At 45.1% G+C, this 13,167-nt stretch overlaps 1 protein-coding gene across 2 annotated transcripts in view; it reads right to left on the reverse strand.

Annotated features, from left to right (window-relative positions):
- The window catches only part of LOC119186086 (decapping and exoribonuclease protein), a 72,035-nt gene that overhangs the window by 17,586 nt on the left and 41,282 nt on the right, over positions 1–13,167 (reverse strand). For both annotated transcript variants that reach the window (XM_075896082.1, XM_075896083.1), the window contains exon 3: positions 8,426–8,642. In XM_075896082.1, the coding sequence (XP_075752197.1) occupies positions 8,426–8,642 (217 nt within the window). The remainder of the gene's footprint in view (positions 1–8,425; positions 8,643–13,167) is intronic.

Raw genomic sequence — 13,167 nt, forward strand, 5'->3', positions numbered from 1 at the left:
AGAGAAGCAAAGGAGCGACAGCTGAAAGAAGAAAGAGAGCTGCAATTGAAGTTGGAGCTGGAGAAAGAAAGACTGGCAGCTGAGAGGGCGAAAGAAGATAGAGAGGAAAGAGAACGGCAGCGACAGCACGAGATAGAACTCGAGCGGCTCCGTTTGCAACAGCGAACTGAAACTCCCGTCCAAGCTAGAGTTGTAAGCCACGAAAGGGAAGATCATGGCTTCCGCTTGAACCCAAGCAAGCTGCTCGTAGCGTTTGATGAAAGGAAGGACGACCTTGACGCGTACCTTCACCGGTTTGAGACGATTGCGAGGAGCCAGAATTGGCCGGAACATCAATGGGCAACTGCTTTGAGTACTTGCTTGAGTGGTGAAGCGCTCAGTGTGTACGGTAGGCTGACGCCGACCGATGCAGCCAACTATGCAAAGGTGAAAGAGTCTTTGCTGAAGCGATTTAGATTTACTGTAGAAGGTTTCCGGGACAGATTTCGGACAGGAACGCCAGCTGATGGTGAGACGGCTACGCAGTATGCCGCCCGACTTTGTCATTATTTCGACAGATGGATTGAACTTTCAGGGACAGCGCAGGAGTACGATGAACTTAGAGAGCTCCTAATTAGAGAACAATTTCTTACTAGTTGCCACCCAAGCCTGTCGCTGTATTTGAAAGAGAGGAAGGCTGAGTCACTTGAAGGAATGCTTGAATTGGCTGATCAATTCTTGGAAGCGCAAGGTGGAACTAATTTGGCCAAAGTCAAGAAGAATTGTCCCGATGATTCAAAGAAATTGGCTCCCGAAGAAAAGAAGCGTGCACCGGAGAGCACTCCGCGTTGTTTTCTGTGTAACCGAGTGGGTCATCGCGCGAAAAACTGTCGAACGATCTTAACGAGCCCTACGGTAGTAAAATGTTTTAAGTGTGGTCAGACTGGGCACAAAGCAGACGCATGTCGAAACGGAGCGAGTCAAACTCACCAGGTATCCTGTGTGCTAGCAGCACCGAAATCCAATAATGCCGTCACCGACGGATTTGTAGAGTTGAAAAATGGGGAGAAAATTCCTATTGTGGGAGCTGTAATGTCAAAACGGCCAACCGGTGTTACGAAAGGAATGCCAACGCTGCCTGGAAAGGTTGCGGGGAAGAAGATTACGGTTCTAAGAGATACCGGTAGCTCCACGGTTATCGTGCGGAGAAATTTGGTACGGGAAAGTGAGTTGACCGGCAAAACGAAACCGGTTTGCTTAATTGACCGTACAGTTCGGATGCTTCCCGAAGCAGAGATTGAGGTGGAAACCCCGTACTTCAGCGGGAAGGTTACTGCTTTATGCATGACGACCCCTCTTTACGACCTCGTCATCAGAAACATCGACGGGGCGCGAGGGCCGAATGATCCAGAACGTTTGGGGGAAGACCCGAAGATAGAGCCCTCGCCAACCCAGCGACCGCGAGATACAGTGGAGGAGCATCCCGTGACGGATCTCACTAGAGCCCAAGGGGAAGCCGCGGCGCAAGAAACAGTGAGTGAGAAGTTGATCGTGTTGAATGAGTTCGCGGACCGAGCAACTGGACTTACGTCAGCACGAACGCAACCGACCGACAGTGTAAAGGAGACGGAGTTGGCCAGCCAGGCCAAATGTCGGGACGTGAGCAAGCGCGTGAATAACCGGGCAGGATCGGTTGAGCGTCATGACCCGTTAACGGTGTCGGAAGTCACAACGATGGCTGAGACGCTGCCTCAGATACACCGTCGTTGGAAAAGGCTCGCCGAAAAAGAACGAGAAAAACAAGAAGAGATCGAGCGAGCACCGCAAGAAAGGACGCAAGCGCAGCTCGAAATACACAAGATAGGTGCTGAAGTCGAATCAGAATGTGTTTGGCAGTGCTGAGTGCCATATGTTGTGTTAATGTTGTGTTATCCTGTGTCACAAGTGTCGAAGTGTTTGTGCTGTGATGTGATGTATAGTGTTATATAAGTGTTCTAATGAGAGAACTTTGTACATTTGTATTATTGGGAATGTGTGGTGGAGTGTTGTACTCATGTGCCTGTGGTTATATTTCATGTGTTGTGTAATTGAATTACAATGTACAATTGTATTGAGTGAACTATTGCGAATGTGACGTGTCATGAGCGACGGACTATGTTACAGTCTTTGAGTGTGTGGGGACTGTTCGCGCTCGTTTGTGTGGTTCTGAATATTATGAGATAATATTCTTAAAGTGGGGGGCAGTGTCACAGAACGAGCGCTAAAAATGGGCGCGCCGCCAAATTCTTGCGGTAACGCGCGGAAGAGACGCCGGGAGGTCAAAAAGAAAAAAAAGAAAACAAACATCCAAGGCTCCCCGGGCGCGCGCTCTCCCCTTGGAAGCGTGGCTTCGCCGACGAACCTCCTCACCCCACATCGGCGGCCGAGATAGCCCGCGAAAGTTCTAGAACGAAAGGGGCGTTGTCATACCGAGTTGAGTCATCGGCCGCGGAGGGCATTCCAACCGTCTCGCCCTCTTCCCAGCCTTTGCTGCGTATCGCGCCGACGAAATGACGAGAAACTTCTGGAATGTCGCGCACAAGGTATTTAACCGAGCAGCAGAGATGAGGGATCAGGAGAAGACGGAAGTTAACGCCAGAGTGCGAAGGGATTCCGCCGTGTAGTCGGCGAAGGTTTTGTCCGTAGGGACGAAGCAGGAGATGAAGAGGATTTCCACCTGAGGGGTGAAGGCTCGAGCTACAGGCAAGAGCGTGTGTTTACCGCTATCGAGCGAACACGCGTAGCAACAGCTGCGTGTGTGAAGCCGACGAGTTCGGGCGAAGAAGTTTGAAGCTTGGAGAGTGGCTTATTGAAGACTGGAGGTTTCCTGGAAGAGAAACTTCGGCGAGGGTTCCTGGAAGAGAAACTTCGAGGGCTGCGGAACGACAACAACGCTGGACTTTGAGTGAGTGATTCTCGGAAGAGTATCATCCAGACTTTTATTCGAAGAACTTTGGACTGAATAGGTTTTGTATCTCTTTAGTCTTTAAGTCTCTTGGTTGTTTAATGCATGCGACTGCATTGTAGTGCGTATTGTTGTCTGCGTCCATTGTTTCAGGTGTGGCTGATTGTACTGTGTAGTACGTTGTTTGATTGGTTTGATTGGTGACATATTGTATGCAACTATTGTGGAGTGTGCATTTTTGTGTATTGTTTTCGAGCTGCCATTATTGAGAATACAATTTTGTTTGTTTATCAACTCTCGGCTCTGACTTGTTCTTTGGGCCACGGCCGGCGTCCGCTGACGCGCCATAAAGGACCACTTCTAAAATTGTCCACGCTTTCGTGGTGCGGTTCGGGGGGCCGATATTTTGGCCCTTGGAATTAGCCCGGCGATCGCCTCCCTAATTAACGGGACCTGTGTGACACACGTTTACCCGTGCGTACGCGTTCCGCATAGGTATGGCCAACGCCGCCTTCTGTGCACACTGCGAGATGAAGAAACAATTCCACATATCCTGTGTGACTGCCCAAAATACAACCTGGAAAGACAACATCTTTCTAATAAACTTAACAGGTTAGATGACCAGCCGCTGTCAGAAGAAAGTATACCGCGCCATCGTCATGACTCATCGTCCCAGAAGAAAGCCGTGCAAGCGCTACTGGGCTTCTTACGAACTACTGGCCTGTCGGAACGCCTCTGAGTGGACTGATTTTGTGTGTGCGAGTGTCGGTGTTTTTCTCTTATTTTTTAACTCTCCCTTTCTCTTTCAACCCCCTATTCCCCAACCCCAGTGTAGGGTAGCATACCGGATACTAGCAGCTGGTTAACCTCCCTGCCTTCCCTTTTTTCTCGTTTCTCTCTCTCTGTCTGAATCACACAGGCTCTTTTGGAAGGCGACCCATTCAATGGCTGTCGACACGCCACAACTCAATCGACTCGATGGAGTGTTCGCGCTGCTAGATAACAGTTCTGAATGGTCGCTGAGTAGTCCTGACGTTTGTCTTAAAATATGTGTGGCCCTACGGGAGCTTTTTTCCGTATCAGATATGTCAACTAATGTTGAACATTACACGTCCACTTCAAGACCATGATATGTCTGTTCATGTTGTTTAAACATTTGAATAAAGTGTGTCTACGTTGTTAGGACTGCACATTTAGCTTTCAAGTTTTAATTGAAACTGTGGCGAGGGATACACAGTGACACAAACAGCACGCCGAAGACAGGCACGTGGCTGCTGTCGAGAGTAGGCACAGTTCACACATTTCAAGGATGTGTTACAATACTCACCGTAGACAGTTAAATGGACGGCGGCCATCCTAAGTCTCATTCCAGTTCACGTAGCTGGCAACATAGACAGCTCCAAGAAAACCGCCTCGTGCAAAAATACGATGCAGGCTACTTTGCTGTCTAAACAAAATGGCAGCTCAGCGAATCGCTCAGATAGATTGAATCTCGCCGGAATGGTCGTCTGCACACAAGCAGAAGCTTTTTCAGACGTTCAATGTGCGTAACGTTTATTTTTTTAGATTTTAACACGAAATAAGCCAGAAAATACAAGGGTTACGTTTGTTTACATTGGCGTTTTCTTTTCGACGCGAAGTGGCGCATTATCACGTAAAAGCCGTCCAGAAGTGTTCCAATTCACGGACAGCATGGGCTCGTTCCTGTCTTCTAAACAGTCTCCGTAGACTGTCTACGTGCTGTCTAAGATTCGGAACACAGCCCAAGTGACAAACGTTATCTAATAAATAGTTAACAACACTCGCTACATTTAGAGCATACTGGTTACATGATTTTTTCTAATCGTGTGCACGAGCTCACGTGAGGTTGGCGCTGTTTCTGATTCCGCCCCTCAGTGGCCATCGACGTTTCAACGCAGTGCTTGGGTACTCCGTTGAATAGACTATTGAATGGCCGAACTTCGAAAGCGGCCGTGTGGCAGCTCGTGCTTGACATGTGACCATCACTTCCATGATATTCTGAACAGTCGTGTGACACAGGTATAAGGCAATTTGGACATTGTTTAAACGCCATAGGAAACATAAGAAGAAATATTTTGGGAGACGCTAGAGCTTCAAGAAGTGTTGGAGGGCGCCAGGAAAGTTTAATAATCTGGTGTTCTTTAACGTGAACTAACATCACACCGGAGACAGACCAGTAGCATTTCGACTCCATCTAATCGTCCCTGCCACGGGTGGAATCGAACCGCCAGCCTTTAGGACTGCAGTAGGTCTACGTAACCACTATACACCTCTACAGCGGACCTCACGCTTTTCGAGATCATTGTGTATGAAACATAATAAAAAAATGAAACGTAAAAAATAAATAAAAAATCCGCGTGTTGATGGAACTGCATTAAGATGCCTGGGGTGCCGCCTCACCGGTAACCACCACCGGGAACGCACTCCCTCAACAGAGAAGGATTGGCCACCCTGGTGCAGTATCTTTGCACTACCTCCCACATGCATACGTAACTCAAGGCCCTCAGTCCCCAGCAGCTGCGAAGCAACTGCCCACGGCGGCGGTCAGATCTGCAACGCAGCAGAGGGTGCTAGAATTTCTGGATCCGGACAGGCCGCCATTGGAACCTGAACTTGGCAACGTTTAACGCTAGAACCTTGCCTACTGAGGGAAGTCTAGCTGTACTACTCGAGGAGCTAGAGGGTGTTAAATGGGATATAATAGGGCTCAGTGAGATTAGGAGGACAGATGAGGCCTATACGGTACTACACAATGGTCACGTCCTTTGCTATCGGGGCTTGGCAGACAGAAGAGAACTGGGAGTGGGGTTCCTAATTCACAGCAACTTAGCTGGCAACATAGAGGAACACTATAGCATTAATGAAAGAGTGGTAGGTATCGTACTTAAACTGAATAAAAGATACAAGATGAACGTTGTACAGGCTTACGCGCCTACATCCAGCCATGCTGACGTTTCAGTTGAAAGCTTCTATGAAGACGTGGAATCGGCAATGAGTGAGGTAAAAACACAGTATACTATAGTGATGGGCGACTTGAATGCAAAAGTAGGGAAGAAGCAGACTGGAGACCAGGCAGTAGGAGATTATGGCATCGGTGCTAGAAACGCCAGAGGAGAGCTACTAGTAGAATTCGCAGAACGCAATAATTTACGGATTTTGAATATCTTCTACCGAAAACGAGAAAACCGCAAGTGGACACGGAGGAGTCCTAATGGCGAAAATAAGAACGAAATAGACGTTATAATGAGTGCACACCCAGGAATCGTGAAGGATGCGGAAGTGGTTTGCAAGGTACGATGCAGTGACCATAGAATGGTACGGTCTCGAACTCGCCTAGACTTGAAGCAGGAACGACAGAAACTGATACGCGAGAAGCCAATCAATGAGCTAGCACTGAGAGGGAAAGTACAGGAACTCAGAGTGTCGCTGCAGAACAGGTACTCGGCTCTTGGTGAGGAAACCAACCTTAGCGTAGATACAATAAATGATAATCTGACGAGTATCATTACGGAGTGTGCAGTGGAAGTTGGAGGCAGGGTAGTTAGACAGGAGACTGGCAAGCTTTCCCAGGAAACGAAGAACCTAATTAGGAAGCGTCAAATCATAAAAGTGTCAAGTACAACAGACAAAATAGAACTGGCAGAGCTTTCGAACTTGATTATTAGACGTAAAATATGCGATGTAAGAAGGTATAACATGAAGAGAATTGAACACGCTCTGAAAAACGGAGGAAGCATCAAAGTAGTGAAGAGGAAACTTGGGATGGGCAAAAGTTGGATGTATGCACTAAGGGACAAAGAAGGCAAAACAACTACCAATATGGATAAGATAGCTAAAACAGCGAAGGAGTTTTACAAAGATCTGTACAGTAGCCGAGACAACCACGACCTTAATACTATAAGAACTAGCAGTAACCCAGGTGACACCCCTTCAGTAATGATAGAAGAAGGCAGAAAAGCTATGGAGAGCATGCAGGGGCAAAGCTGCCGGTGAGGATCACGTAACATCACATCTGCTGAAAGATGAAGGAGAGATTGTGTTAGAAAAACTAGCCACCCACTCTACGAGGTGTCTCCTGACGGGAAGAGTACCAGAGTCTTGGAAGAATGCTAACATCATCTTAATACATAAGAAAGGAGATGACAAGGACTTGAAGAATTACTGGCCGATCAGCTTGCTCTCTGTAGTATACAAGCTATTTACAAATGTAATTGCTAACAGCGTAAAGAAAACATTAGAATTCAATCAATCAAAGGAACAAGCAGGATTTCGAACAAGCTACTCAACAATTGACCACATCTATACTATCAATCAGGTAATAGAGAAATGCTCAGAGTATAACCAACCACTATACATAGCCTTCATAGATTACGAGAAGGCGTTTGATTCAGTAGATCAGCCGTCATGCAGACACTGCGGAATCAGGGCGTAGATGAAGTATATAACATTCTGGAAGAAATCTACAGGGGATCAACTGCTACCATAGTGCTTCATAAAGAAAGCAACAGAATACCAATCAAGGAGGGTGTAAGGCAGGGGGACACAATTTCCCCATGCTATTTACCGCGTGCTTACAGAAGGCTTTCAGAAGCCTAGAATGGGAACCTTTAGGGATAAGAGTTAATGGAGAATACCTTAGTAACCTGCGCTTAGCCGATGAGATTGCATTGCTGAGTTACTCAGGGTACGAATCGCAACTCAAGATTACGGAGTTAGACAAGGAGGGCAGAAAGGTGGGTCTTAAAATTAATCTGCAGAAAACGAAAGTAATGTGCAATAACCTCGGAAAGGAGCAGCGCTTCGAGATAGGTAAAAGTGCACTTGAAGTTGTAAAAGACTATGTCTACTTAGGGCAGGTAATAACCGCAGAGCCGAACCACGAGATTGAAGTAACTAGAAGAATAAGAATGGGGTGGAGCACATTCGGCAAGCACTCTCAAATTATGACAGGTAGATTGCCACTATCCCTCAAGAGGAAGGTATATAACAGCTCTATCTTGCCGGTACTTAGCTACGGAGCAGAAACCTGGAGACTTACAAAGATGGTTCAGCTTAAATTGAGGACGACGCAGCGAGCAATGGAAAGAAAAATGGTAGGTGTAACCTTAAGAGACAAGAAGAGAGCAGAGTGGATTAGAGGATAAACGGGGGTTGAGGATATCATAGTTGAAATAAAGAAGAGGAAACGGACATCGGCCGGGAATGTAGTGCGTAGATAGGACAACCGCTGGTAATTATGGGTAACTAACTGGATTCCCAGAGAAGGGAAGCGGGTTAGGGGGAGACAGAAGGTTAGGTGGGCAGATGAGATTAAGAAGTTTGCGGGTATAAATTGGCAGCAGCAAGCACAGGGCCGGGTTAACTGGCGGAACATGGGAGAGGCCTTTGTCCTGCAGTGGACGTAGTCAGGCTGATGATGATGATGTATGAAACATAATGTATGAAACTTTCGGTAATGTAATCACCTTCTTAAGAACTTACCTTCTAAAGTTGAACCACTGCCTGTCGGTAGGAAACATTCGCTGGGTCCGGAACACGACGTACCCTTTTGGCGAGCCGGGTTCGTATCTCGGGTCCACCGCCTTGATCGTGGCGCCCATCAAGAGCGTGTGAGACCCAAGGCTGTTGCGAACGACGACCTTGTACTCTTCCAGCTCGTTAAGCACTGCGTCCACGTCCGGGTCGGTGCCAGGAGTGGCTGCAGAGCGTGCATGGGCCGAGAAGCGTGAATACCAGCCACTGTGGCAGTACACTCTAAAAATTTTTACACCCATAAGGGTGTATTTGTTCTGTCCCATGGGCAACACCCTGTTAGGGTGTCTAGGAACACCCTAAATAATAAAGTGTTAAAAAACACCTTGAACCGTAGGGTGTAAAGAAACGTTACACCCTACTTTATAGGTGTTTATGAACACCCCTAAACTATGGGTGTTGGATGAAGCTACACCCATGTGAGGGCGGTGTACACTGAAAACCCCCTTGAAACGCTGGCAGTTATATAGATGAGCATACTTGATCAAATGAAGCGCAATTACCGGGCAACAAAAGCAGAGACACAGAAGGTGACGCTTAGACTTGTGTGTTGAGGAGAGCCGCTCATAGCACTTCATTCCATCAAATATGCATTACCAACTGGCCCAAGCCTCAATTGTTCTCAGGGAGAAGCATGTATGAACCTTCTCTGCGGCTGACAACATAAGGTGCCATGGTCTTGAATGAGCTGCATTAGACCAGTGTATATATGTGTACGTAGACTTGGCCGTAAACGACAAAGACGCGGAGGGCACACACACACACATACACACACACACACGCGCGTGCGCGCACGCACGCACCACACGACAGTAGTGCAAGCAGTAACCTGTAGCGTAACGTTCAACCGAACATAACGCCGAAGCAAAAAACAATTAAGCCCATATGTTAACATCTGCCTTTATTATAGAAAAACTGCGACTCTGAATAACAGGACTCTGATGGCATCCTGCAAAATTTTGAAATATGTCACGTGACCAAGTTTCTTTCTATACTAAAAATTCATTGTTTTAAATACAATAAATCTCCACAACTTTCAAAAACATTTGCGCTAGTCGAGCAAACGACTGAGACGTATGACGTTTGATTGACACCTATACAATAGAAAAAAAAAACACGTAGAAAGAGTAAGCGAGTTTCTAGAGTTACATTTACAACATATTACATCTCGCAGTATAAATTTCGGCATTAAAAAAGAGAAAATTCGACAAGGTAGTGTATTTGAGGTCGTATTAATGTAATGTCAGTGTTGGTACACTGTAACTGCAAAAGCACTCGTCACTGCTGCTTGCACAATCATATTCAGCTGCTGAGATGACTGGTGCATTAGAGAGAAGTGGGGCGAACCTGTTCTTTCTGTACAGGAAATTCAATCCCGGAAACCTAAAATAAATACACTAGGAAGAATGACTGAAATTTCACAAAGAGTGCAACATACAGTGTGCATCATGCATAACTAACTGCTTTCTTATGTGTAAGTATAAATTGAGTGCATAGCAAGCATATTCAGTGGCATCGGGCTCCACTGCAGTGAGAAATGCTAGAAAAGGTATGCTGAGCAATAAACACCATAAAAAGCGCGCTGTGGCAGAATCATTCTACCTTTCGTGCCGTATATGAACCTTACTTTACCCTTTCAGCTTGCTCGCGCAGGCAAATAAAAAGGTGCTGCTCCAAGTTGATAATGTTTCATTAGCTGCATGCGACGACCAATCTAAGTGAATGTCAAGTTCTATGCTTAAGTATGCATCAACACAGCTGCACGTGCCTTTCTGCAGATCTACCATGGTACTCATTCGATTAGTTTATTAAAACGAATACAGTACGAAGCGCAACAACACATACATAATTTATCTGTATTGCACAAAAGCACAATGCCACTTAACATACATGACGGTATGCGCATTGAGAAGGTATTCAGTGCAGGTAACTTGTAAAACTAAGTAATGTACAGTTACGTATAAAAATGCAAATGATACTAGTGTTCTTGAACTGGCTCACATTGACACGATTATATGATGGAAGAATTGGCTATTGCGTCATTCCACATCAGACGTCCCAGCCATTTTGGTGACCACCGCAAATGTAATAAAGAATCGCGCTGATTTTACTGCTATAAAAAGAGTAACTGCTACAATATTTCGCAGACAAATAATTTGTTGGTGACGTGGCTGCCTCCTGAACTTCCCAGAATCTTGTCTGGATGTTTGTGAAAAAAATTCTTTCATAAGTATCTACCTCTTCTTCTGTGCCAAATTTGGTCAACAGGTGAAGTGAAGGGCTTGCGTAAAGTGTTTGAAGCTCAGTAATATTACCATTTTTGACCACATACGCCTCAAATAATTTTGCCGAAATGTGCTATATCTGCATTTTTCTATATCAATACTGCACTTTGAATGGATATCTGAGCAGTGAATACTTAATCCACGTAAGGAATATTTGGAGGAAAAAAATATTATAGACCTCTCAAGCTGTCACACTTTACAAAAAAAATCGCAAATTTCACAAAATAACTGTTTTGTCTATAATGAGACGCAACTAGCACCATGTGGTGGTTGAATTAAAATAGACTTTGTACCTAAATCGAAGCAAATAAACAGTTCTTTTCATGAGCCAAATTTTGTCATAGCAATTTATGTTTTGAGAAAAAGATCACAGCATATCCACGGAGTGAATGATGATGAGTGGGGCGTAGCGTTCGTCCACCCGGACGCACAAACAGATGGACAGACAGTCTGACGCCAGTATAGACGAACAGAAAGACGGACAGACTCAGAGACAGACTGACACACGGAAGCCCAAGCGGATGGATGCACAGACGAACGGACGAAAGTACAAACGTACGGGCGAATGATTAGTCCCACGAATCATCATTTTGTCCGTGTATATGCTGTGAAAACCACTAGCGCTACCTATTGTGCAACTCATCAAGTGGCTACATCATACTAGTACGACTGCAGAGGAAGGAACGACCCACGGCCTCGAGAGCTTTGGCCCTAAATGACTTTTGAAGTTCCAAGTTCTGCATAATTCCATTTGGTCATCTGGCAGCCGACGCCTCGGAGTTCCCCATTGCCGTTGATGGGAAAATTAAAAAAAAATATTTTATTCCTTGAAATAGAAATTGTAATGATGAAACTTGTCACATACAAAAAACTGTTTATTTGCTTTCAATTTAGGTAAAAGGTGATTTTTAATTGGACCACCACATCGTGCAAATTGCGTCTCAATACGGACAAAAATGACAATTTTGTGAAATTAGTGATCTTTTCTTGTAGAGGTTAACAGCTTAAAATGTCTAAAAATAATTTTTCATCAAAATATCTTTTCTGTGAAGTAAGTAGTCACAGCTCAGATATTCATACAATGTGCAGTATAACAATGAGAAAACGCAAACATAACACTCTTTGGCTAATATTTGCAGACGTATGTGGCCGAAAATTTGTATTATTATGGCTGAGTTTCAAACACCCTACATAAGCCCCTTTACTTAACGTACACCAAACTTGCTATGAAAAAAGGTGCGGAACTTGTAAAATATTTTTTTTTCACAAACTACAGTCTGCAAAGTTTTAAAGGCAACCACGTGACCAAAAACTTTTTTCTCTCCGAAATATTCAAGCAGTTCACTGTTTTCAGTGCATTAAATCAGCACGATTTTTTTCAAACACATTTGCCATAGCCGCAAAATTGGCTGGGAAATGTCGAACAAAGTGACCCTGTTACCTTCACTCAATGACCATTGCATACTGCTAAATTAGGGCCATTTGTTTCAATCAAGCTGTCAGGGTGAGAAAGCATAACTCCTTCCCGATGCAGCGTAGGCTGTTCAGTGGCTGTGCGTATTGTGTTCCCAGATACATATGCTGCCCAGTCTTACATTTTAGCTGCAACACATGCTTAGATACCATGCAGTATGTATAACATTAATGTGTTTTTGTGCAACAAAAACTAATAATACGATTCACATAGCGACCTCTTAATTTCTCGGCAGCACCACGCTCGACTTCTGCTAGGCTCAATTCATTCCGTTAAATAAAACGGCCAGCATCGCTCATGCACTCGCGAAATGCACCACGGATGGCACCAAATTCTTACAAAAAAGCCACAACTACAGAAGAAAATTTTTCAGCCAAATTTAGCGGCAGTCTGGCCACAACCACCCCAAAGTCTGGCAACTGACTTATGCAACGCCAAAAGAAACCTTGGCGCGAAAATACCTTTAACATCTGAAGTACTTAGCCAAAGTGAGGCGATGGCAATAAAACTCTGAATAACAAGAATATTTTGAAAGTTACACATGATGGAAACAATCTGAATAAAATGTGCTCGAAAGTTAGCAGTTATGTTCAAACAAACGTTTGCGCTGTTCAAGTAGGTAATTCCACCACACACACAGACTAAAGGTCTGTTCAAACAAAAGTCCAGCTTCAGTTCTCGATCCTCTACATAGGCACGGCTGTCGGCAGTGTCACGCTACGTTGCGGGTGAACAAAAATACCGGTGAAGACGAATAACGAAATTGAATGTATTAGCAAGTAGGCAAACTTTGCGAGGCACACCTAACGCGAAACAATATGCTGTGTTGTCACGCGATGCATCAACCCGAGTTATCACGGTAGTGTTACCGCACAAAACGAAAAAAAAACCGAAAAGAAGGACATGGACACCACGCCCTTGTTTTCCGTTCT

This window comes from Rhipicephalus microplus, chromosome 5 (genome assembly GCF_043290135.1).
Source record: "Rhipicephalus microplus isolate Deutch F79 chromosome 5, USDA_Rmic, whole genome shotgun sequence".
Lineage (NCBI taxonomy): Eukaryota > Metazoa > Arthropoda > Arachnida > Ixodida > Ixodidae > Rhipicephalus > Rhipicephalus microplus.